Consider the following 27,196-nt stretch of genomic DNA (forward strand, 5'->3'; position numbering starts at 1 on the left):
GTTGCCCTCCAGATGTCACGGGGGATGGAGAAAAGGTGATGAGGATGCTGAGAAATGAATATGCTCTCTCTCAGAAATTGGTTAGGAAGTGATGATGAGATAAGCCAGGGAGCTAGAGTGAGAAGTGGGCTTCATAAAGATGCAGCTTTTAAGATGGAAAACACTTGAGTATTTATTCTCATTAGGATTGAGTACATAACTTATGGGGCCCAGTGCACAACAAAAATGCCGGGACTCCTTAAAAAGTATTTAAAAAATTCAAGACAACAACAGCTAAACGTTAAACCAATTTGGGACCCTTTAAAATGTAGGGCCCTGTGTGGCTTCATGAGTCGCACATCAGGAAGCAGGCCCTGCTTCTCAGGGTAAGGAGCCAGGGGAGGAAGGTGGAAGTGGGTGGATCACTGATAGAGTCCCGGGCAAGAGCAAGTGGGATGAGAGGGACCTGGGGTCCAGGTGGGGGCAGAGCCTTGAATGGGAGGAAAAGTAGGACTTTGGTCACCTTCTGAGAAGTGGGAGATGGAAGATGGAAAGGAGATGGAAAATAAGATGAAAGATGAAGAGGAGACGGTGCTGGAAGTCATTCTGGAGAAATTGTTTTCCTTATTGACTAATTTCTGGGTGGAGGAAAGTGGCAGAAGCTTGCAGCAGCATCAGTGGAGTAAGAGGTTGAGAGGCTTTGGGGAGGAAGTGGGGCACTGAGTGGTCCCACTAGCAGCAGGCACTTGGTAGATGGGGCAGGAGCAAGCCAGGTACCCAAAGGACAGGTGGGACTGAAAGAGGGGTGTGGAGAGGAGGCCCCTGAGAGGATGGACTGGGATTCGGGTTGGGAAAGTGATAAGAAATGGGGTGGCCAGGACCTGAGGGCTCTTTCAGTGAGGAGGGAGGTGGACATGAAGATGGAAGTGCAGGAGGCCCCTCTCGGAGGGGAAGAATTTGTGCGTTTAGCATTCTGGCCGTGAGATGCGGAAATTGGTGTAGGTCCAGTCTAGAGCAGGGGTCCCTAACCCCGCGGCCGCATACCGGTACTGGTCCGTGGCCTGTTGGAGCGGGCCACACAGCAGGAGGTGAGCGGCGGGTGAGCAAGCATTACCGCTGAGCTCCGCCTCCTGTCAGATCAGCGGAGGCATTAGATCCTCATGGGAGCGACAGCCTTACTGTGAACTGCGCATGCGAGGGATCAAGGTAGCGCGCATGTATGAGAATCTAATTCTTGATGATCTGAGGTGGAACAGTTTCATTCTGAAACCATCTGCCCTCCCTCCCCCCAACGCTCCCCACCTACCCCCGCCACTGTCCGTGGAAAAATCGTCTTTCACAAAACTGGTCCCTGGTGCCAAAAAGATTGGGGACGGCTAGTCTAGAGGATTCATTCAAAGAGTTAAATAACAAAGCAAGTAGAACTAGAAGTTCGTCTGGAAGGAGCAGAAGTGTCGTGGAATTATTATTTTAAGACCAGGCATAAGTGTGTATGTGTGGCAGGGAAAGAGATCATGGAGACGGACAGGTTAAAGATGTGGGTGAGGCTGCTAAGTAGGGATAAGAGTTTCTTTTCCCTTGAAACCAGAGGAAAGGGAGAGAGACGTGTTATAGAGTCGCCTTGAAAAGACTCGGATGTTAAGATAGACTCAGTGTTATGAGGGCGATCTATATGAGTGGGGAGGAACCAGGAACTTGGCCTTGGTCTAGGAATGGGGAGAATCGTGAATTTTTCTTGGAAACGAAGGGGGTCGCCCGTGAGCGGCGAGGAGAGCGGTGGGAGGCAATGTGGAGTCTCGCCGCTCCCGCCTGGCAGGGGCGGGCAGGATGCAAACCTTCCCTCCCAGTCCCTCGGTTACCAGGGCATCCCCGGCTCTCCGCAATTCGGGGACCTTGCCAGAAGGGCTCCCACCTCCCCAAGCCCCCGCGGCCCCACAAGGTCCAGTTAGGGCTTTTGAAGGCCTAACTGGGGAGAGGCCGTGGTGATGCAGAGGTTTAACCAGCACCCGCCGGGCGCCCCGGGGGCCAGGCCTGGCGCTGGAGTACCGCAGCGAAACCTCGCAGCCCCCACGCCTCTAGTCTTTAGGCTTGTGCCTAAGAGCGGCCTGGGTTCCCTGGCGCACCCTCCTCTTTCTTAGCTTCTTTCTTTTCCTAAGGGAAACCTCCCCATACCCTTAGGTGGGGCTCCTGGTTGCTGCCACCACCCCCCTTGCTGCCGGAGCCGGCTCCCTGTCCTCCTGGTGCCCTGCCGGGATATTCCAAATCTGGGCAGCAGGAGCCGGCCGCCGCCGCCTTCATCTGGAAAGGCTTAAGCCCTCTCCCGGTGGGGAAGAAGTCAGAAGGCCGCCTGTCTCCCAGTCTCCCAAACCCCCACCTCGGTCCTCCAGGCTCCGAGGGATGCAGCTCGGCCCGGGGCCGCGCAGCGCACGTGCAGTCGAGTCCGGCCGCCGGGCCTCCCCGCCCCGCCGCTGCCGCCGCCGGCCTTTGGCGCAGGGCTGCGGATGCGGCGCGAGCCGTCTCCTTTGCACTTTCCCGGCGGCGGTCCCGTCGGTCGGGGCAGACAGGCCGGGGTTAGAGGACCCGGAGGAAGGGAGGAGCCGGTGGAAGAGGAGAAGGAGGGGGCCCGTCGGCCCCGCCCCCGCCCCGCCCCCAGCGGCCGGAGCCCGGGCTGCAGCCGGGCGCGCCGGAGCCTGAGAGCCCGCGAGCCAGCGAGCGGCGGCTGCGGCCTCCCCTGCGCGCAGCTACCCGAGCGTCCCGGCCCGCGGCCCCGCTAACCCCGGGGCCCGCGGCCCCGCGGCAGGGATGCATCATGGCCACGCTGGCTTGCCGGGTGCAGTTCTTGGACGACACGGACCCTTTCAACAGCACCAACTTCCCCGAGCCCAGCCGGCCGCCGCTGTTCACGTTCCGCGAGGACCTCGCGCTCGGCACCCAGCTGGCGGGGGTCCATCGACTGCTGCGGGCGCCGCACAAGGTACTGCCCGGCGGGGTGGGCTGGGCCTCCTGGACGCAGCCCGGTGCTGCGGTGCGCGCCGCGGTGGGGGCGCCGAGGCCCGGGGTTTCGCGGGCCCCCTGGGCTGGGCTGGGCGCGGCCCCAGGGGACCATCGCTCCAGGGCAAATCCCCCTCCCCGTTGGACAGAGGGGCTCGGGGCACCCGCCGGTTGGCGCAGGACCCTCCGGGGCGGGCGGGAAGGAACGGCCAGAGCCGGGGGCGGGCGTGGCAGAGCAGGTGCCGTGCCGGCCCGAGGCGGGATGGAGAAGGGTTCCCGGAGCCGCGCCGTTAGCTCCGCCGGGTGGGCGGGGTGGGGCTAGAACGCGGGCTGTCGGCCTCGGCACTCGGGCAGGCACCAAGCGGGACGCGGGAAGAAGCGGGGTGCCGCGAGACTCAGGTCCCTTGGAGGAGAGCTCTGAGCGACGGCCGGGACAAAACCTCTCTCAGGCCTCTGGGGTCGCTGCGGGCGGCCACGCGACCCTCGCGACAAAGCACGCTTCCCGGCGACACCGCCTCCTCCTTCCCCCTGAGACGCCGCCGAGGACGCCGGCGGCGCACGGCGATAGCGCTTAGGGTATCCCCCTTTTCTTCTGAGAAGCAGGTGGCCTTGGGAACCTTGGAGCAGTCGCTGTGGGAGGAGGGGCGGGGGCGCGGAGGGGCGGCGCGCTCACAAAGCCTCAGCCTGGCAGCCCGAAATGAGTGTCCCCTGGGAAGAATGGCTTCTCAGTCTACCCGTTAGAGAGGCTGTTTTTTTTGTGTGTGTGTGTGTGTGTGTGTGTGTGTGTGTGTGTGTGTGTGTGTGTGTAACCTTTTGCAGGAGGATAGGCCTCTTGCAAAGTATTTGTTGCAAAGAGCTGGGTATTGAAAGCTAATCATTTTGTTACCCAGGAAAACCCTTCCTCTCACTTAAACAGATTGAATGCAGCTTGCAGAATTACCTTCCCAGTATGTTTTCTGCCTAGGATTCATATTAAAGCTTGGAGATGATTTATTTCTTGAGGGTCGACACTGACACATATTTGGAAGAGATAAGGGTTGATACCCCAAATAACAAAATTGATTTAAAAAAGAAATCTTCGGATTTCTGTATGATGTTGAACTGCTTTGCAAGTAGAGGAGGAGGTTGGTTGTGTGAGGAAACTGGTGGACTTTGGCAGTGGTAGTTTCCTCTCTATTAGTGTATCAGTGCTTTCCTCCTCTACTTAATTAGTAACATTTTCAGGAATAAGAAATGGGGCATTTCCATCTAATTCTCTCCTGGTTGGTTCAGGACAGATACAGTCGTGGAAACCTCTCTGGCCACAAGAGCACATTTGATTGGGAGACAGAGGGTCATCATCATCCAGAGTGATGTATTCTGGATTCAGCTGATCAGAATCACTTTTGTAAATTATTTGGTTCTTCTCAATTAGTTGATTCAGTGAAAAGTTTTGGAAGAGCTTCTTCTACATCATGATTATTCGAGCCACTACGGTCTCTGATTACAGTGATCTTTTGTTGAAACCACCAAAGGCTCATAATTGTGACCCTGTGACCTTGAAGTGGTTTCCTTGGATTTCAAACCCTATATACATGGGTTAACCTTTCAAGCTGGGAGCTGTAGTATGTTTTCATGTTTCCATGGAACAGTCCCACAGTCTTGATCCTGGTCTGGTAGGAGAAAATCCTGATGCTCCTCCACTGCCCCCCTCCTCCTCACCCCCAACTAGAAGCCCCAGAAGTTACACTGGCTTGCAGAACTTTCTAAGGTGTTCCTTGTGGAATGAACAGAACCAGAAGAAGTTCTACAGAGACCCTTGACTTTTGTTTTGGGGGCCAGCCAGCCTCAGTCTCAGAATCTTTTGCCCCAAGACCCCTGCAGTATATTTAGATGTCTGGCATTGTTTTTCCCATCTACAGCAAAGTGAGTAACTGACTTTATTGATGAGGGTTCTGTAAAGCAGAAACCAGGGCATTTATGTGCCTAGGTATACATTCATATTGTTAAGATGATATTAGCTTCCATCAGAGAATCTTAAAATTGGATGATCCACCTGTGATAGAAACAGCTGGAGTTTCAAGCACTTGACATGTAGTGTATGCCCCACCCAGGCTCTCAGTGCATGGTTTCCTTTCACACTACACAGCTCCATAAAGTAGGGACTTGGATTGTCCCTATTTTAGAGACGAGGAAAGTGAGGCAGAGTGGCTAACCCACTTTTTGTGCTAGAAGTGGGGAACTGAGATTCAAACCAGCCTTGTGTGACTCAGGGCATCGGTGTGGTTCTGTTCTGGGAACCAGGTATATGGCTGTGGACAGAAGCCATGCCTCCTGTGCGTCTTCCATTCACTGGAGGGGTTCACCCTGACACCTTCAAGGGCCAAGCACTTTTAGGCCTGGGGACAGGTGAATGTTGTAAGTGACTGAAAGCCTTGAGGCAGAATTCCTGGCCTGACACAGAGTGCATAGTCAGAATTGGGAACATGTAGTTATCAACTCTGCTGTGAATTAGCTATTGGGGGTGCGTTGACCTGGGTGAGCTATCATCCCAGGACCCAGCCACCAGCGAGGCTTTTTGGGCCACAGGGTGTGCTTCTTCCAGGTCCCACAGAGCCTGGGATAGCCCAGAAGTGGAGTTCTGTGCAGAGAGTGCATTCTTAGTGGGACAAAGAGGGGAGAAGTGTGAGCGTGGGACAGGCAGACACTCAGAGTGCTCTCAGCTTGCCTGCACATTCAAGTCCCTGAGGGACTCATTTTTTTTTTTTTTTTTTTTTGTGATGGGGTCTCACTCTTGTCATCCAGGCTGGAGTGCAGTGGTGTGATCACGGCTCACTGCAACCTTGACTTCCCTGGGCTCAGGTGATCCCTCCCACCTCCCGGGTTGCTGGGACTGTAGGCATGCACCACCACACCTTGCTAATTTTTTTTTTTTTTTTAATAGACATGGGATTTCACCATGTTACCCAGGCTGGTCTTAAACTCCTAAGCTCAAAGTGATCTGCCCACCTTGGCCTCCCAAAATTCTGGGATTCTAGGTGTGAGCCACCATGACCGGCTGGGAGTAAACTTTTGGCTGAAGTAGGTCACATATACAAAAAAGTGTACAGGGTGTAAGTGTACAGTTGGGTGAATCTTCTTAAAGTAAATGTACCTGTGTAGGCAGCGCTGAGAAGGCCCCCTCAGAGGGTCCTAATTTTTGAAGTTCTCCTAGGGATTCTCCTGTACTGGCAACCTTTGAACTGGACAACCTGTCAGGCCTTTCCTGGCTGAAACTTGAGTGTGGACATCTTTTCTTAACCTAATGATGTATTAATTTAGTTCACGTCTGCTGACTCCGTTAGAAGTTGAAGTTGTTCATTTAACAAAATTGTCATCTCATGCGAAAATAAGAGATTGTGATTATTATACTGTATCATTTTTTATTTCTTAAACTGATACATTATTTTAAAAAACCTTCATCTGCTTATAGTAGTTCTAGGGAATATGATTAAATAAACGTTAGTTTTCTAACAAAAAGTTCAAATCAGGTGCCATATTCTCATTGGGGAGATGTTCATTTTGGTGGTTATATGTTCTAGGTTGGGCTAAGCAAGACATTTAGGTTTTGTTTTCAAATGCTGCAAAAGTAGATGTTTATTTCTGGCTTAATATTTTAAAAGAAAAATGGTAATTATAGGAGTTCTAATTTAGAAAAACCTCTGCAGTAGCATTCATAGAATCTTAGACCTTTTAAAGCTTAAAATGTGTTTGGATTGATTTATGCTGCTGGCCTTTAATGATCTAAAGATTCTTTTTTCACTTTGATAGACCGCACTGGAACTGTAGAATATTTTTACAAAAAAGTGATGACTTTTTTAGTGTACATGTTAAAATGACAATTATTACTTCATGATTTAATTCAGGAAATGTTTTGTTGCCCAGAGTGAGCTGGACAGAGTGGAGTTATAATAGCTGTCATGTCCTAGGCATTTGCCTGAGCTGAGAACCATCCTAGAGGGATATCAGCTCACCAAGCCCATGGCCATTCCAGGGCCAAGTACTGATACTGTTGCAACTCATAGAAGGAGAGACCAAGATTGGAAGGAAATCACCTGGTCACACAAGTGAGAAGTTCCGAGTTGGCATGTGACAGCAGGTCTAGGCTCTTAAGGACTCCACTTTTGTGTCCTGAATGTTCTCCTTCCAGGTAGCCTGTCCACATTTCAGCGTGCATCCTCTTATTGGATTAGCCTTGAGTGTACTGTGTTCATTCCTTTTTCACTACCTTTGTCTTTGTGGTTGCCTTGCAGCCTCAGCTATCCCATCTGTAAACAGCTGATTACAGTGAGGATTAGAATCTAGCTACTCCAAGTGTGAGCTGTGTATCACCTGGGCTATATTAGGAATGCACACTTTCAGGCCTCCCCCAACCTGCTGAATCAGGACATGCATTTCACCGAGATGCCCTGGTGATTTTTGTGCACACTACAGTCTGAACAACGTGGATTACAGGTGATTTAGGTCAGGCTCTCAGTACATGGGGTTTCTCACTGTCTCCCCTGTTCTCTGATAACTTCCCTGAGGGAGAAGATCTGGCTGTTCAGTCCTCTGGTGTTTCCCTCAAAGGCCGAGTAGTGCTAAGATAGAATGTGCACTAAGTTGATTGATTGGTGTTAGTTTTAGAACACAAATCCACTGGTATTATTGCACTAATGAATTTCCACCTTAATCCTCTTAAGGGACACATTTGTTTGCTACATTACATTAAGATTTTAAAAAGATGAGATCATTAGTAAACTTGGCAAATGTGTTGTGTCATAGTATCTTAGGACAACACTGTTTAAGAATGTTGTATGAACAGCTAAGAGTGTCTCCGTGTAAGCAGAGTCGAATCTGACTCCACTGTAATTAGCTCAGTTGGTTGGAGCCTCGCTATTGAGATCAGGATCATGGGATTGAACCCTTCATGGGTCAGTTGGCTTTGTTTCATGCATGGCCACAGACCATATTGGTAACCTAGCCAGACATCCAGCAGGTGCTGTCATGGCCCCTTGCAAGGATCTGGGTTGGAATAGACTGGCATCAATCTTTGGGAAGGAAGGGGCTATTATGTCATGAACTTATGCTTCAGGCTGCACTGTAGGCCTCCATGTATAGCTTTATTTATCCTCACAACAACTCTAGCAGGGAGGCAGATGAGGAATCCTCATTTAACAGATGGGGAAACTGAGGCACAGGAGGTTAAGCAGGTTGCCTAAGGCTATACTGTGTTTAAGTGAAGGAGCTGAGATTTAAGGTCTTTTTTTTTTCTTCCTCCAAATCCTGTTGTTAACTGTGTCCCATTATTAGAAAACCAGCATAGCCCATGCTCTCTGTGCAGGTGGGGGTGGGGTAGGGTTGACTGCATTGCCCTTGCATGCGGCTGCCTGTCACAGTGCTGTGATTTAAGTGGTTGTGCTCTGGCAAGCCCTCCCAGGGTTGATGCTCTGTGTCTATGCCTTTTGTCCTCGGAGTCCAACCTGAATCCCTCTGGAAAACAACAGGACTGCCATTGCCCTCCCGTTCTGGACTCTGAAATGTTAGTTCTTAATAGTGTCGACCTTAAAACTGATTAACATGCTGAGGCCAACTCAGGAACAGCCCTCCCCCACCCTCCTTTTCTCTCTATAGTTTATCTCTCTCTGAAGATGATACTTTTGAACACTTGGGAACTTTTCTGTCTTCAGAAGACAGCAATCACCTGCTCCAGGCAACCCCCGCACCTCATCTCTCAATGACACTGCTGTTGCCTGTGGCTGGCTTAGAGGCATAGCTGGATCTTCCTCTGGTGGCCATTTTCAGAGTCTTGGGTTTGTCAGCATCTGCTCCATTAGAGAGACAATCGGAAGTTTTTTGGGGTGGAGGGGGAGCTGGGGGACTGTTTCTGAGCTTTGTTCTGAACTAAGTTAGAAAGAATGGGGAACATTAAGTTACAGTGAATGTTAAGCTTTGACACAGGGATGCAATCAGCAAAATCCAGATTGTGAAAAATTACAGTTTCTCCAACAGATAAATTGCAAAAGAAAGAAAAAGATGGAAGGAAACCTTAGATGAAAAGAGACTGAAGAGATACATCAACCAAAGGCAATATGTGGCTGTGATTGAATGCTGATTCAAATACATTGTAAATAAATATTTCAGATCACTTGAACATTTGAGCAGTGATATTTAATATTAAAATTATTAATTTTAAAGTGTGATAATAGTATTGTGGTTAGGTTTAAATAACAGTTTATGGCTTTCAGAGATACATACTGAAATTATATCATGTCTAGAATTTGCTTAAGAATAATTCCAGATAAGAGACAAGTAGGTGAGTCAGTATATAGGTGGAACAGGATAGACTGTGAGTTAAAGTTGCATTATAGATATGTGGGGAGGGGTCATGATACTACTTTCTATACTTATGCATATACTGAAATATTTTTATAAAAGAGCTAAAAAAATTAGGTTACAATTCCAATAGTCCCCTTGGGATCAGAGCTCTTTCAATAAGTGTTACTGTATGATCTGAGTGTGTTTTCTATGGCTGAGATGGCTAACCATCAGTGGATTTTTTTTTCATACCTCTATTGATGCTTTGCTTCCCGCGCTGATTGTTGTGTTCTCCTTAGAATCTTAGAAAAACAAGTGTAGAACATCTGTCTTTTTATGTTCAGAGTGTCTTTCTAGGCTCAATCAATTCCCATGATGAAGTAAACAATTGTCAGTTACATGAACTATTAGCTTAGCAAGCGAAATGCTAAGGTACAGATATTATACCTGTGGTTTCAGTATATGCTCCTCAATTTTTATCACTAAGCTGTGAAGTTGTTAAGGCCATAATAAATGATACCAATATATAAAGGCACTCAGTTTCCCAAGGCTGTTGATGCCCATGACATGCCTGCGTAGCCACACTGGAGTGTTGCCCAGTTCCCAATGAGCCAGCTCTACCTCCACCTGCAGTATGCCTCAGAAGAGGATCTCAGTTTACAGTGAATGGCAGTGATGCTGTAATGTACATGAAAATGTAAGTTGATTGTATACCTTGGCACCCTTATAATTATAGTCAACATTGATTTTCTATGGGCAGATAAACTTATTTATGAATTAACTATTAAGGAGGGAGGAAGAACAATTATTTTTTGAAAAAAAAAATTATCACCAATCAGCAAAAAAATATATACCCAGAAGTTTCTCTGTCTTTAGAGACACATAGTAACAAATGGAATCTACATTGTATCTGTTTACAAACTGGAAACATCCAACTCCTCTTCACCAGTTAGTTTTGTAATCTAGAAATTAAAATGTTAGACTCCAAGGAAAAATGTTTAGGATTTAATGTTAGAAAAGAAAATCTTAAAATTTTTGTTCAACTTGAAAAAAGGGAAAATGTTAAACAACTTGCAGTTCAATATAGAATGGTATTCCTAGCCTTGGCAAAAATGAAACAAATTAGTTTCTCATTGAATATCTTTAACATTCTTGAAAAAGAGAAAACCAAGAAGGAAACTCCTTTGGTGCTGAGATGCCTCATCATGCACTAATTTTTATAGCAGAGAATGAAATGCCAGAGCTGTAACCAGAGTGTGTGGGACAAGCCCAAGATTTTTTTTAAGTTCTCAGAATAGAAGATAACCAAGGCATCTTCTGACTGCTTGATCAGAGCAACACTCACTGTGCAGCAATATTCTATCTTCTGCAGCCTCCGCTGCTGATACCCAGGCAAACAGGGTCTGGAGTGGACCTCAAGCAAACTCCAACAGACCTACAGCTGAGGGTCCTGACTGTTAGAAGGAAAACTAACAAACAGAAAGGACACCCGCACCAAAACCCCATCAGTACATCACCAGCATCAAAGACCAAAGGCAGATAAAACCACAAAGATGGGGAAAAAGCAGTGCAGAAAAGCTGGAAATTCAAAAAATCAGTGTGCATCGCTCCCTCCAAAGGAACGCAGCTCATCGCCAGCAACAGAACAAAGCTGGATGGAGAATGACTTTGAGGAGTTGAGAGAAGAAGGCTTCAGTCGATCAAACTTCTCAGAGCTAAAGGAGGAACTATGTAACCAGCGCAAAGAAACTAAAAACCTTGAAAAAAGAATGGATGAATGAATAACTAGAATAATCATTGCAGAGAAGACCTTAAAAGAACTGATAGAGATGCAAATCATAACATGAGAACTAGGTGACAAATGCACAAGCTTCAGTAACCAACTCGATCAGCTGGAAGAAAGAGTATCAGCGATTGAAGATCAAATGAAAAATGAAGCAAGAAGTGTACAGAAAAAAGAGTAAAAAGAAATGAACAAAGCCTCCAAGAAATATGGGATTATGTGAAAAGACCAAATCTACGTCTGATTGGTGTGCCTGAAAGTGATGGGGAAAATGGAACCAAGTTGGAAAACACTCTGCAGGATATCCCCCAGGAGAACTTCCCCAACCTAGTAAGGCAGGTCAACATTCAAATTCAGGAAATACAGAGAATGCCACAAAGATACTCCTCGAGAAGAGGAACTCCAAGACACATAATTGTCAGATTCACCAAAGTTGAAATGAAGGAAAAAATGTTAAGGGCAGCCAGAGAGAAAGGTCGGGTTACACACAGAGGGAAGCCCATCAGACTAACAGCAGATCTCTCGGCAGAAACTCTCCAAGTCAGAGGAGAGTGGGGGCCAATATTCAACATTCTTAAAGAAAAGAATTTTAAACCCAGAATTTCATATCCAGCCAAACTAAGTTTCATAAGTGAAGGAGAAGTAAAATCCTTTACAGAAAAGCAAATGCTTAGAGATTTTGTCACCACCAGGCCTGCCTTACGAGAGATCCTGAAGGAAGAACTAAACATGGAAAGGAACAACAGGTACCAGCCATTGCAAAAACATGTCAAAATATAAAGTCCATCAATGCTAGGAAGAAACTGCATCAACTAGCGAGCAAAATAACCAGCTAATATCATAATAACAGGATCAAGTTCACACATCACAATATTAACCTTAAATGTAAATGGACTAAATGGTCCAATTAAAAGACACAGACTGTCAAATTGGATAAAGAGTCAAGACCCATCAGTTTGCTGTGTTCAGGAGACCCATCTCACATGCAGAGACACACATAGGCTCAAAATAAAGGGATGGAGGAAGATCTACCAAGCAAATGGAAAACAAGAAAAGAAAAGCAGGGGTTGCAATCCTAGTCTCTGATAAAACAGACTTTAAACCATCAAAGATCAAAAGAGACAAAGAAGGCTATTCCATAATGGTAAAGGGATCAATTCATCAGGAAGAGCTAACTATCCTAAATATATATGCACCCAATACAGGAGCACTCAGATTCATAAAGCAAGTCCTTAGACTTACAAAGAGACTTAGACTCCCATACAATAATAATGGGAGACTTTAACACCCCACTGTCAACATTAGATAGATCAATGAGACAGAAAGTTAACAAGGATATCCAGGAATTGAACTCAACTCTGCACCAAGCAGACCTAATAGACCTCTATAGAACTCTCCACCCCAAATCAACAGAATATACATTCTTCTCAGCACCACATCACACTTATTCCAAAATTGACCACATAGTTGCAAGTAAAGGACTCCTCAGCAAATGTAAAAGAACAGAAATTATAACAAATTGTCTCTCAGACCACAGGGCAATCAAACTAGAACTCAGGACTAAGAAACTCAGTCAAAATCACTCAACTACATGGAAACTGAATAACCTGCTCCTGAATGACTACTGGGTACATAACAAAATGAAGGCAGAAATAAAGATGTTCTTTGAAACCAATGAGAACAAAGATACAACATACCAGAATCTCTGAGACACATTTAAAGCAGTGTGTAGAGGGAAATTTATAGCACTAAATACCCACAAGAGAAAGCAGGAATGATCTAAAATTGACATCCTAACATCACAATTAAAAGAACTAGTGAAGCAAGAGCAAACACATTCAAAAGCTAGCAGAGGGCAAGAAATAACTAAGATCAGAGCAGAACTGAAGGAGATAGAGACACAAAAAACCCTCCAAAAAAATCAATGAATTCAGGAGCTGGTTTTTTGAAAAGATCAAGAAAATTGATAGACTGCTAGCAAGACTAATAAAGAAGAAAAGAGAGAAGAATCAAATAGAAGCAATGAAAAATGATAAAGGGGATATCACCGCTGACCCCACAGAAATACAGACTACCGTCAGAGAATACTATAAATACCTCTATGCAAATAAACTAGAAAACCTAGAAGAAATGGATAATTTCCTGGACACTTACACTCTCGGAAGACTAAACCAGGAAGAAGTTGAATCCCTGAATAGACCAATAGCAGGCTCTGAAATTGAGGCAATAATTAATAGCCTACCAACCAAAAAAAGTCCAGGACCAGATGGATTCACAGCCGAATTGTACCAGAGTTACAAGGAGGAGTTGGTACCATTCCTTCTGAAACTATTCCAATCAATAGAAAAAGAGGGAATCCTCCCTAACTCATTTTATGAGGCCAACATCATCCTGATACCAAAGCCTGGCAGAGACACAACAAAAAAAGAAAATTTTAGACCAAAAATCACAAGCATTCTTATACACCAGTAACAGACAGACAGAGAGCCAAATCATGAATGAACTCCCATTCACTATAGCTTTAAAGAGAATAAAATACCTAGGAATCCAACTTACAAGGGATGTAAAGGACCTCTTCAAGGAGAACTACAAACCACCGCTCAGTGAAATAAAAGAGAACACAAACAAATGGAAGAACATACCATGCTCATGGATAGGAAGAATCAATATTGTGAAAATGGCCATACTGCCCAAGGTAATTTATAGATTCAATGCCATCTCCATTAAGCTACCAATGACTTTCTTCACAGAATTGGAAAAAACTGCTTTAAAGTTCATATGGAACCAAAAAAGACCCTGCATTGCCAAGACAATCCTAAGCCAACAGAACAAAGCTGGAGGCATCATGCTACCTGACTTCAAACTATACTACAAGGCTACAGTAACCCAAACAGCATGGTACTGATACCAAAACAGAGATATAGACCAATGGAACAGAACAGATCCCTCAGAAATAATACCACACATCTACAGCCATCTGATCTTTGACAAACCTGACAAAAACAAGAAATGGGGAAAGGATTCCCTGTTTAATAAACAGTGCTGGGAAAATTGGCTAGCCATAAGTAGAAAGCTGAAACTGGATCCTTTCCTTACTCCTTATACGAAAATTAATTCAAGATGGATTAGAGACTTAAATGTTAGACCTAAAACCATAAAATCCCTAGGAGAAAACCTAGGTAATACCATTCAGGACATAGGCATGGGCAAGGACTTCATGTCTAAAACACCAAAAGCAACAGCAACAAAAGCCAAAATTGACACATGGGATCTAATTAAACTAAAGAGCTTCTGCACAGCAAAAGAAACTACCATCAGAGTGAACAGGCAACCTACAGAATGGGAGAAAATTTTTGCAATCTACTCATCTGACAAAGGGCTAATATCCAGAACCTATAAAGAACTCAATCAAATTTACAAGAAAAAACAAACAACCCCATCAAAAAGTGGGCACGGGATATGAACAGACACTTCTCAAAAGAAGACATTCACACAGCCAACAGACACATGAAAAAATGCTCATCATCACTGGCCATCAGAGAAATGCAAATCAAAACCACAATGAGATACCATCTCACACCAGTTAGAATGGCAATCATTAAAAAATCAGGAAACAACAGGTGCTGGAGAGGATGCGGAGAAATAGGAAGACTTTTACACTGTTGGTGGGACTGTAAACTAGTTCAACCATTGTGGAAAACAGTGTGGCGATTCCTCAAGGATCTAGAAAACCATTTGACCCAGCCATCCCATTTCTGGGGATATACCCAAAGGATTATAAGTCATGCTGCTATAAAGACACGTGTATACGTGTGTTTATTGCGGCACTATTCGCAATAGCAAAGACTTGGAATCAACCCAAATGTCCATCAGTGACAGACTGGATTAAGAAAATGTGGCACATATACTCCATGGAATACTCTGCAGCCATAAAAAAGGATGAGTTTGTGTCCTTTGTAGGGATATGGATGCAGCTGGAAACCATCATTCTCAGCAAACTATCGCAAGAACAGAAAACCAAATACCACATGTTCTTACTCATAGGTGGGAATTGAACAATGAGATCACTTGGACACAGGAAGGGGAACATCACACACCGGGTCCTATTGTCGGGAGGGGTGGGAGGAGGGATAACATTAGGAGATATACCTAATGTAAATGACGAGTTAATGGGTACAGCACACCAACATGGCACATGTATACATAGGTAACAAACCTGCACATTGTGCACATGTACCCTAGAACTTAAAGTATATATATAAAAAAAAAATGAGAGTCAGGTCATATCACTCCTCTGCTCCAAACCTTCCTTAGCCCTGCTGCCATTCAGGGCAAACCCCAAAGTCCTTGAGTAGTTGGTCCACTTCTTCATGAGGGCAGAGTTTTTTTGTTTTGCTTTTGTTTTTTTAAATCTGTTTTGTTTACTGGTGTAGCCCAGGAGCCTAGAACAGTGTCTGGCACATAGTGAATGTAAAGTAAATATTTACTGAGTGAGTGGATAACCATGATTTAGAGTTAGAAGGGAGGAAGAATAGTCTGCTCATCACAGCCATCTCCTGGCAGAAGTCTCTTGTGTAAAGCCTCTGCTAGGAGCACCTCCTGACTTCTTCATGTATCATAGTGACCAGTTGTCCCCTGGCCTTCGAGTGTAGCCTTTCCAATTTTTGAACTTTATTTTTTATTTTTCCGAGACGGAGTCTTGCTCTGTCGCCCAGGCTGGCATGCGGTGGTGTAGTCTCGGGTCACTGCAACCTCCACTTCCCAGATTCAAACAATTCCCCTGCCTCAGCCTCCCAAGTAGCTGGGATTACAGGCACATGCCACCATGCCTGGCTAATTTTTGTACTTTTAGTAGAGATGGGGTTTCACCATGTTGGCCAGACTGATCTCGAACTCTTGACCTCATGATCTGCCCACCTTGGCCTCCCAAAGTGCTGGGATTAAGACGTGAGCCACTGCACCCGGCCTGAGCTTTATTTTTTAGAAGACCATTTCTCCCTAATTTGTACTTGGAGAGATGTGTCCTCATATCCCCACAGATGGAGATGGACATGGCCCTTGAAAATTAATTGGATGTGCCCAAGAGGATGAAAATAGGGTAAAGCCACAAGAACCATGACCCCAGGGTTTGGTCAAGGTGTGATCTGGGACCTACAACCTGCAGATGGTGTCTACAGGGGGCTGCTGGAAGTACCACACCTGTTACCTTCCCCTGTGGTGGCAGAAGTAAAGAGCTGTTTTATGCCCATGAGAAAGCTGTGTAATATGGACTGTTTTTATTACTCAGATCAGTATGTGTTTATTGATGTGCATGTGTCTTGTACTCTGGAGCATCTTCACAGTGTTGGTCCATGCAGCTGTCCACTTAAGCTGTGTGTGTGTATTCAGGATGACATTGCTGGAGAGAGGTTACTACTGACAAAGTTAGGCTTAGGGAAGGAAAGACTAACAAAGAAGGATTTCTTCCTTATACAACAAAGCATCTGTTCCCATCACAGAATGAATGCAAGGATACATTCAGAGACTACAGAAAAGCACATTGAAGAAATACAAATCACTCTTCTCACCACCCGAAGGGAACCACTTTTAACACTTTTGTGTCTTGCCAGAATTTTAACATCTATTCATAATAATATCTGAATACTTTCCTAAGTCATTAAATATTCTTGGAGCCATCATCTTTAATGACAATTTGGTAATCCAGTCTATCTATGTGCCATGATCCATGTAACCATTGTTCCCAGGTTCCATGAGGGAAAGTGCTCTTTCTTCTTGAATGTTAAATTTGTCCATGCTTGGTACTTAATACATATTCGTTAAATGAATGCATGAATGATTGAACTATTGGAGGTTTAGGTAGTTACCAATAAGGAAAATACAGATAGTGCTATAATACATACTTGCAGAAAAATAAATTTTTTTTCTTATATTTGATTACCTCCTTAAGATGGAATTCTCAATGTTTAGTTGCTGAGTTGAAGGATAAAGATTTCATCTTGGATAGGAGCAGTTTCCCTCATTTTAAGCATTGGAGGTAGCTGGAAAGATGGTCTCTAAATCCATTTGGGGCAGGTGAAGAGCCAGGCCAAGTTATGAAGCCCAGCTCCAACCTGACTTCTTCCTTTCTTTGTGCAGCTGGTGCCACCTCCAAGACTGATACTTGAACTCAGAATACCACCAGGTGGGATTCAGAGATGATTGTTAAAACTGTGAATAAATTATGTGTATGTATCCCATTGTCTCTACCTATTTTGAAGAGCAAAACTCATTCTAGGCTTTCCTGGCCATCCTCCAGACATACCCAGGCTGTGCACTGAGCACATTCGGACCCAGGACACTGTGGATCTCACTTCATCCTGTGGCTGCGTCCCTCCACCAGATGTAAAGCCCCAGTAGCAGGAAGCACATTAACTTACCTTTCATTTCAGAGTTCCTAGGAGAGGGTCTGTTACATGGTAAACCACAAAAATACTTTTTTGAATATTTGCAAGAATGTTAAATGGAAAAAGTGCAGTATATCTTAACATACTTGATGATTGCAGCAATAGGAAAGTGTCTGAAGGGTGGACCCTTAGTTTTCAGATCCCTAATATGTCGCCATGATTTGTGGATGTTACAACTCCTCCCCCATGGGCACTGTAGGTGAGTGTGGGAGAACCAACTCTTCAGTGTATCAAAAACTTGTTTCTGGCCTTCTCCCTACAGAGTCCATGCTAGGTCCTCCAAAAGGAAAGTACAGCTTGCAAGGAAGCCCTGTGTTGGCAAGAGAAGGCATGCTGTCTGGAGGGTGTGGACATGCCTGGGGGCTCTCGTGGGTGGAATGGGTACTGGGGTCTCTCTTATGGAGGGAGACCAGGCTAGACTTAAGGACTGTAGTTCACGATGGAGAAGTACCAGCTCGTGAGACGGGTGCTCTCACCTGCACTGTTCCTAAGCCTTGTTTTCTGTTCCTGCCCATGCTGAGCCAAGGGGAGGGGGAAGAGCGTTGTGAGCTTGTGTGAGGGGGAGGGTCCCTGAGGCAAATGTGGCCACAGTGACTGCAGCAGCTCTGATTAGTGGGAAATTCCAAGAGGAAGATAGACCTGAGGAGAAAGGAGTGGTGGCCACAGAGTCCAACTGCCCTTCTTCCCACACAGAGATTCTGCCTTTTGCCAACCGTGGAGGCTCTGGGTAGGAGATTTTATTTCAGGTGATGATGCTCACCTTGGAGGGATCTGTTACTCCTTCCTGTATCAGATCATAGCGTCAGGCTGCAGGAGGGTTCAGGCAGGCTCCTGACCGCAGCTTCCATGAATCACCAGGGACCAGCAGTCCAGGAGAGGCTAGCGTCTAGGCTGCCAGTGCCCGGAAGTGGGAGAGGTTATCCAGTCTTCCTGTGGCTCCTCCATCCAAGCTCAGCAGCACCATGTGTCTGGGAGCAGGGAAAGGAGAGCTGTTGGGCAGTCCTGTCCAGAACAATAGTCAAGGATACGAGTGGTTTTTTGTTCCCAGAACTGAGTGCATTTTTGTGGACAGTGATTCATTACAGAATATGCCAGTACTAGAACCACAGCATGTCTGTGCAGTTTACCAGGCACTGGGACATAGGTTAGCCTGGCTAATTCTCACACAACCCTAAAAGAGGGCGAGTGGGGCATTTGAGCCTCCATCTCAAAGGTGAGAAAATGAAAAATCAGGTTGGTTCATGACTGATGCACGGTAACCACCCCTCACAGGGTGGAAAAATGAATTCAGCATATGGCTTCTGTTGTTCGGGCCCGGCTCCCTGTCTCCCTCTGTCAGAGATAAGCCTGAAGGATGTGTGTTGACACCCAAAGAAGTGTGCAGAGTGAACACAATCAGAGAAAAATGTAAGCTGAGTTGACATGACATTAAATGGAACAAGTTGGTGCTTAGTTTTACACAGGCTGGGGAGCAGAGCTTGGCTATGTTTATTTCTATCAATGCTACTGATTCCAGGAATGTGAAAATGATCTTTATTATGATGATGGGCTGGAGAAGTAAAGTGTAAACATAATGCAAAGTGAAGTAACAACTGAAGGCAGCATATGACTCATGTCAAAGTGTGACATAGGCCTGTGGGGCTATAGAAATGTCAACTTGGGGCCGGGTGCAGTAGCTCACACCTGTAATCCCACCACATTGGGAGGTTGAGGTGGGCAGATCACCTGAGTTCAGGAGTTTGAGACTAGCCTGGCCAAAATGACAAAACCCTGTCTCTACTAAAAAGTACAAAAATTAGCTGGGCATGGTGGCGGGTGCCTGTAATTCTAATTATGCAGGAGGCTGAGGCAGGAGAATTGCTTGAACTTGGGAGGTGGAGGTTGCAGTGAGCTGAGATCATGCCACTGCACTCCAGCCTGGGCAACAAGAGTAAGACTCCGTCTCAAAACAAAAAACAAAGAACAAAAAGGAAATGTCAACTTGGGAAAAATCCACATGAACTGCATGGCCTGGAAAGCCTTGTGGAGAAGGAGAATGGGGTTTGAATAGGTGAAAGGGAGGTAAAGGGCACCTGGTACAGGTGAGACACAGATAGGTTGTGGGAGTCAGGATCAGGCTCCAAGGCTCTAGGTGGGTGAAGATAGCCCCCTGGAGGGATGTGACCTGCAGCAGTGGGCCCGGGGGCTAAACTAATATATAGGCTTGACTGGGGAGCAGGGGCTGTTGTCAAGGACCACAAACCGAATGAGAAATTATTTTCATTTCATGTAATAGAAACATGACAGAAAAGGAAAGGAAGAGGAAAGACAGACAGGAAGAAAGTAATTACAAAAAAGGTGAGAGAAAGAGAATTGGGGCAAAGAAGAAAGGAGATGGATGGATGGGGAGTCACTGAAAGGCCACCTATGTAGATAGCATGGGAGGCAGAAAGACAGGGACAAGCCACAGGATGCTTCTGGGCAGGGAGGGCGGGGCCGCCTGCTGTACATAGTCCCAGCCACTGCTAATTCCTGGTGAGCGGATTATCAAGTGTTAGCCAGTGAGGGCTTATGATGTGACCCTTTCTGGGAGCTTTCCCTCCTTCCTCCCTTTCACAGATGTTCATGCGTGTCTGCTTCATGTCAGACTCCATTGGTCCACAGAGTAACACAAATAAATGACACCAAGGGCTGGCAAAATGGTGCTGGGCTCCATGTCAGACATGCCTGAGCTCCGTGTTTCTAATGAAATCTTCAGACAGTAGCACCTCCCTCATGGGCTGTTGTGGACAAACACAAGGTCCTCATATTTTTTTGTATGTCACAGGAACATGCATGGCCTCCAGCCCCAGGTGCCATGTGCAATGGTGAGCCATGTTCCTTCCCCAGCATCGTAGTCCCTTCCCTGCAGCTGTGCTATGAGATCTCCTCTCACCATCCCACACCTGCGCCCCCACCACAGTGTCCCCACTCCCAGCATGGGTCCTCACCTTTGACTGCAAAGACAAAGCAGACCACTCAGATGCAGCCCTGGCCCCTGCCTGCCTCAACCTCCACCTGCACCTATGTGCCCTGCCCTCATTGCTGATGGGGGGAAGGGGCAGGTGCACCCCTTCTTCTGGCCATGCCAGCCCTTTTCCACTGTGTCTTCACCCTCTCCTTCCCTCTGAGATCCTCCCATTAGCATTTAGGTGGGCTAAAGCCTCTTTTGTCCAGAAAGTCCCTCCTCCCTGGCCCTGGGCCCAGCTGTCTTTCTTCTGCTCTTCACCCTTCAAGCCTCCTAGACCTGTCTAAGCCCCACTGTCTTACCTTCCCCCGGCCCCATTCCCTCCCAGCTCCTGTCACTGCAATAAAACTACTCTTGATAAGGTACTTGTCTTTAAATCTAGTAGACACTTTTCCATCCTTGACTTATAGAACCTCATAGCAGCAATTGCTGTTTCTGATGGTCCCCTTTGAGGAATGCTTGCCATTCTGTTTGATGGTGTGATATTCACCTGCCCTGTCTAGTCATTCTCAATCTTTCTGCTCCCTCTGACTTTTTGAATGTTGGCCTTTCTCAGGTTTCTGTCCAGACTGCACCTCCTCCTCACAGTCACCCTCTTTGTCCTGGGTGGGTTTGAGGGCTTTCTGATAACTCCCTAGTTCATATCTCTGGCTCAACTCTCTCTTGGCTCTGAGGCCAAATACCCAGCTGCCCTTTGGACAGCTCCTCCCGGACGTCCCACAGGCATTGAACCTGCCCTGCTTCTAGATCAGATCTTGTCATCTTCCCACAGACCTGTACTGCCTCAGCAAGGAGCTGAGTTGCCAGCCAGTTGCCCAAACCAACTGAGAACCTCTCCCTGGCAGCAATCCCCCCTCTGTCAGAATCACATTCTGTTGATTATCCTGCCTCTTGGAGTCTACCTGGAGTCTATCCCTCTGGTCCATGTGTTGTCCATGGCATATGGAAAGTGCTCAATAAATATTTAGTGAATGAATGGAAAATAAGTTGTTTGAGACAGTATCAGTCACATGGGGATTGCTCAGAAAATGTGGGTGCCTACATTAGTTATCTATGGCTATGAATAAATCAGCTCAAACATAGTGGCTTCAAACAATCATATTTATTATCTCTCATGGTTTCCTTGGGCCATGAATTTGAAAGCAGTCCCTGGGGGTTCTGGCTCAGGGTCTGTCATGAGGCTGCAGCTGGATCGTGGCTGGCCCTGGTATCATCTCAGATTTCTTCAGTCATATGCCCAGTGCCTGGGCTGGGAAGTGCCAATAGCTGGGAGCTCCTTGGGCATCTCTCTTCATCTGTCAATGGTCTCTCCCCAAGGTCTGTCTAATATGGTGTCCTCGGGGTAGGTGGACTTCTTATAAGGCAGCTCCAGGCTCCAAAGCAAGAGGGCCAGGTGGGTGCCTGCTCACCCTTTCTAGCCACATGCTCTCGCTGTACTCTACTGGTTAGAAGTGAATCACCAGGGCTGGCCCTCATTCAAGGGCTAGAGGGAATTAGATATCATTGTTTTATGGGAGAATTGCCAAAGAATTTGTGAACTTAAAAAAAAAAAACCTTTATATTTGGTAAAAATCACTTTTATTTTTGGTGCACAGTCCTGTGAGTTTTCATATATGCATACGTTTTTGTAACTGCCACCACTAACAGGACACAGAACAATTCCAGCAGCCTGAAGAATTCTCTCGGGCCACCCTTTTGTAGTCATGCATTCTCAGAGGCCACTGATCTGTTTTCTTTCTCCGTAGTTTTTTTTTTTCCAGAATGCTGTATGAATAGAATCATTTCGTGTGTAGCCTTTTGAGACTGGCTTCTTCACTCTGCACAGTGCCCTTGAGATCCAAGTTGTTGGGTGCTTCAGGAGTTCCTTCCTTTTGATTGTGGAGCAGTTTCCCACAGTGTGGATATCCCACAGTTTGTTCATCCATTCACTCACTGAAGGACACCTGAGTTGTTTCTGGTTTTTGGTGATTGTGAATAAAGCTGCTCTAAACATTTGTGTAGAGATTTTGTGTGAACCTGTTTTCATTTTTCTGTGGTAAGTACCTAGACTCTTTATTCAGCAGATAATTACCTGGCTCTGTCCTTAGCAGGACAGTAAGGAGGTTTCTTATATGGCAGGTTATTTTTTTTTTTTTTTTTTGAGACGGAGTCTCGCTCTGTCGCCCAGGCTGGAGTGCAGTGGCCGGATCTTGGCTCACTGCAAGCTCCGCCTCCCGGGTTTAGGCCATTCTCCTGCCTCAGCCTCCCGAGTAGCTGGGACTACAGGCGCCCGCCACCTCGCCCGGCTAGTTTGTTTTGTATTTTTTTTTTTTAGTAGAGACAGGGTTTCACCGTGTTAGCCAGGATGGTCTCGATCTCCTGACCTCGTGATCCGCCTGTCTCGGCCTCCCAAAGTGCTGGGATTACAGGCTTGAGCCACCGCGCCCGGCCGGCAGGTTATCTTTTGTCTGAAGAATTTGTCTTTTTTTTTTAGACAGAGTTGCACTCTGTTGCGCAGGCTGGAGTGCAGTGGCATGATCACGGTCCATGCAGCCTTGACCTCTTAGGCTCAAGTGATCCTCCAGCCTCTGTCTCCTGAGTAGCTGGGGCTACAGGCAGGAGCCACTGCACCTGGCCTGTCAGAAGAATTTGTTATTTGGGTCTCTGAACTTTAGAATGTAAGCACTTTTCAAAACACTGCCCACAAAAAAGATAATTAATTTAGATATCCTTGTTTGTTCTTAATTTTTATGCCTCCCAAAGCCCTGTTGTGGATGAATTGTGAGGCAAAGTACTGGTGTCCCCTGCCTCATGGCCTCATCATTCTGGGCTCTGACGTCACCCTGGCTCAAAACTCTCATTTCACAACTTTACACAGGGACAACGCCTATGACAGAGCTATGTGAGAATCACTTCTCAATCCCCATGGAGCACAAATCACCAGCCATTTTATCAATTAGCAAAATGGTGTAAACAAGCAAAGCAGCAAGTGGCACTAGAGAAATTAGAGTGTGAAAGGTGCACTGTGATCATTGCACTCGGAGGTGACATGAGCAGTAATGGAAGAACGTGGCTGAGTACATGTGGCTTTCTCTGTCACATCAGAGAATAGAGCTTTAGAGGAGGAGGTGGTGGGAACAATGGGAGGGGGGCAGATATTTAAGAAGTTCAGGGTCTAGAGTATTAGATGTCTGGTTTTTGAATGAGTTTTATCTTCTCTTTGCTGAGGGAAAGTAAGGGTCCTAAGGTTGCCAAGGCCTCCAGGTGACCCTCCAAGGAGCCCCCTCATCAGGGCATCTTTTACTTTCAGTGCATGCAGCCTGGGGACCTGCCTCAAATGAAAAACCAGAGCCCATCTTTCAGCTTTGTTTCTATTCTGCCTCCTTGTCTAGGGATCCTGACTTTCCTTAGGATATTAGAGTACATTAGGTCAAGGCCTAAATTGGGGAGATCTATGTGGTTCTCCAAGTGCCTTTAAAAATCGAGGATGTTAGCACTTGCATTCCTGAGGAACACACAGGGAAGTTAAACGTACAATCGTGCTTGACGTCCGAGGAAGTCTTTCACTGACTCACAGAGCACAACTCTGTGAGTTCTGATTCTAAGTCAGGTTCTCTGCAGAGCACTTGGAAATCAGAGAAGAATAAAGCATGGGCCTCATCTCCAGGAACTGATAGGCCATGATGGTGTCAGGTTGGCCTGGTCTCTTAGCCTACTCTCCTAATATGCATCACTTTATTTGTATGAAAAATGCACTCAAGAGTTCCAAATAGTCAATTCATATTGAACTTTTGAAAGACACCTGTGCATAAGGTGGGGACTGTGCTTTTGCAGGAAATTGTGACTGGCTTATGTTTAGTGAGTTTCATTAGAAACTAGTTTACATGGAGATATTCAGGACATTGACCTAAGTCTCTCTCCATTTCCAGGCCTTTCCTGGCCTCAGCCTGCCTCCTTGGTCACCCAAGAGCTCTGGATCCCAGATCTCCCTGTGACCAAAGTCTTTACCCTCTGATATGACACCCTCATCCCAAGACTCTTGAGTCTCTTGTTCTACCCAGTGTATAGAAGTTTTTATCAGGTTCCCTTTTGGATAAAACTGGGGGGCTCCTGCAGAGGGCATGTGGGGGTTAAGGAGTCCTGGGGGCCTCTGGAACATCCTGAGATTTTGAATATTGCTTGTAACATTAGAGTATGTGAACAGTGCTTTGGTTAAGGTTAAGGCCTGGCCTCACAGCAGCAATAAGGGAGGACTTAGATCAAAGCCCAGAACCTGCGTGCTCACATGCCCACCCGGTCAATTCCTCTGGCAGCCTGCCTTGCACCAGGCCTGGAGAGAGGACCCCAGATCTGTGATGTCCCAGTGAACCCCAGCAGTGCTGAGTACTCAGACACCTCATTATGTGTGCTCACAGACCCGACTTTTGAAAATGTAATTTTGGTTTCCTGATTGGTGTCTGTGACTCCTGCTTGGTGCGCCCTCGTGAGTGCTGTGATTTGCTAGTCCCTGAAGTGGCAGCTCTCTGCCCGCTGCTGTCACTGCATGCACTGTTCTGTGGCTGAGACAGCCATGAGTAAGACCAGAACTAATCCTCGGGGAGTGGGAGGGGAGAAGGAGGGGCGGCCCCGGGCCTGAGATTTCTTTGTGTCTCAGGGCTCTGGTATCTTTAAGCCTCTTTTCTTCCCCCACTTTCTCGGAGAGCCATTGCTCTCATTAAAAAAAAAAAAAAAAAAAGTTCCTTGACCAGCCTGTTCCCTAAAGCAGAACGCATCAACTCCATTAAATTAACATATGTAGTTCTACAAAGTCTAAACAGTTTAAATTTCATTATTTTAGGCAGTATTTGTTGGGCTGCCAAAGCAGGGGAAATCTGTGAGGGGACAAGAAGTTTAGCCCCATGCATGCCCAGGATGATGCTTTGCTTCTGCCTCATAGGGTGTGTGGGGGAGAAAACTGGAGCTCCTCAAGAGGGTCTACCACATTTCACCACCTTTTGTTCACCAGCAAAAAGGGCATTGCCCAAATTCTACTACATGAGTCACTGGGGTTAAAAATCCCTCAGATGGATAGCAAGGTCACCTCTTGTCCTTTTGAGCTGTTTATATATATTCTAAAATATATCTTGGTCATTTTGATTGGTCATTATTGATTGAAGGGCCTTTGGTGTTATTAGTGTTTTACTAGTTTCCAATCAGTTTGTATAGGGCTCAGAATAATCAGTAGCTTGAGGATGGACCCGATGAGGCAAACTATATGAGCCCACCCCAGCACCCGTTGTTCTGCAGCTCTGTTCCTTTCAGGGGTGGACTTCACTTTTTTTTTATTATACTTTAAGTTCTGGGGTACATGTGCACAACGTGCAGGTTTGTTACATAGGTATACATGTGCCATGTTGGTTTGCTGCATCTATCAACTCATCATTTACATTAGCTATCTCCTAATGCTATCCCTCCCCCAGCCCCTCACCCCCGACAGGTCCCAGTGTGTGATGTTCTCCTCCCTGTGTCTATGTGTTCTCATTGTTCAACTCCCACTTATGAGCGAGAACATGCGGTGTTTGGTTTTCTGTCCTTGTGACAGTTTGCTGAGAATGATGGTTTCCAGCTTCATCCATGTCCCTGCAAAGAACATGAACTCATCCTTTTTTTATGGCTCCATAGTATTCCATGGTGTATATGTGCCACATTTTCTTTAGTCTATTATTGATGGACATTTGGATTCGTTCCAAGTCTTTGCTATTGTGAATAGTGTCACATTAAACATACATGTGCATGTGTCTTTATAGTAGCATGATTTATAATCCTTTGGGTGTATACTCAATAATGGGATCAGTGGGTCAAATGGTATTTCTAGTTCTAGATCCTTGAGGAATCACCACACTGTCTTCCACAATGGTTGAACTAATTTACACTCCCACCAACAGTGTAAAAGCATTTCTATTTCTCCACGTCCTCTCCAGCATCTGTCCTTTCCTGGCTTTTTAATGATTGTCATTCTAACCGGCATGAGTTATGATTTGCATTGTGGTTTTGATTTGCATTTTTCTAATGACCAATGATGAACATTTTTTCATGTGTCTGTTGGTTACATAACTGTCTTCTTCTGAAAAGTGTCTACTCATATCCTTTGCCCACTGTTTGATGGGGTTGTTTGTTTTTTTCCTTGTAAATTTGTTTAAGTTCTTTGTAGATTCTGGATATTAGCCCTTTGTCAGATGGATAGATTACAAAAATTTTCTCCCATTCTGTAGGTTGCACTCTGCTGATAGTTTCTTTTGCTGTGCAGAATCTCTTTAGTTTAATTAGATCCCATTTGTCAATTTTGGCTTTTGTTGCCATTGCTTTCGGTGTTTTAGTCATGAAGTCTTTGCCCATGCCTATGTCCTGAATGGTATTGCCTAAGGTTTCTATAGTTTTAGGCCTTACATTTAAGTCTTTAATCAATCTTGAGTTAATTTTTGTATAAGGTGTAAGGAAGGGATCCAGTTTCAGCTTTCTGCATATGGCTAGCCAGTTTTCCCAGCACCATTTATTAAATAGGGAATCCTTTCCTCATATCTTGTTTTTGTCAGGTTTATCAAATATCAGATGGCTGTAGATGTGTGGTGTTATTTCATTGGTCTATATATCTGTTTTGGTACCAGTACCATGCTGTTTTGGTTACTGTACCCTTGTAGTATAGTTTGAAGTCAGGTTGCGTGATGCCTCCAGCTTTGTTAT

General features: G+C 45.9%; 1 protein-coding gene across 7 annotated transcripts in view; it reads left to right on the forward strand.

Annotated features, from left to right (window-relative positions):
* The first annotated feature begins 2,654 nt into the window (after positions 1-2,654).
* Positions 2,655-27,196, forward strand: part of FHOD3 (formin homology 2 domain containing 3) — a 498,596-nt gene continuing 474,054 nt past the window's right edge. For all 7 annotated transcript variants that reach the window (XM_030925939.1, XM_030925940.1, XM_030925941.1 and 4 more), the window contains exon 1: positions 2,655-2,953. In XM_030925939.1, coding sequence (XP_030781799.1) covers positions 2,789-2,953 — 165 coding nt within the window. In that variant the 5' untranslated portion in view covers positions 2,655-2,788. The remainder of the gene's footprint in view (positions 2,954-27,196) is intronic.

Source organism: Rhinopithecus roxellana, chromosome 21, assembly GCF_007565055.1.
Source record: "Rhinopithecus roxellana isolate Shanxi Qingling chromosome 21, ASM756505v1, whole genome shotgun sequence".
NCBI classification, from domain to species: Eukaryota; Metazoa; Chordata; class Mammalia; order Primates; family Cercopithecidae; genus Rhinopithecus; species Rhinopithecus roxellana.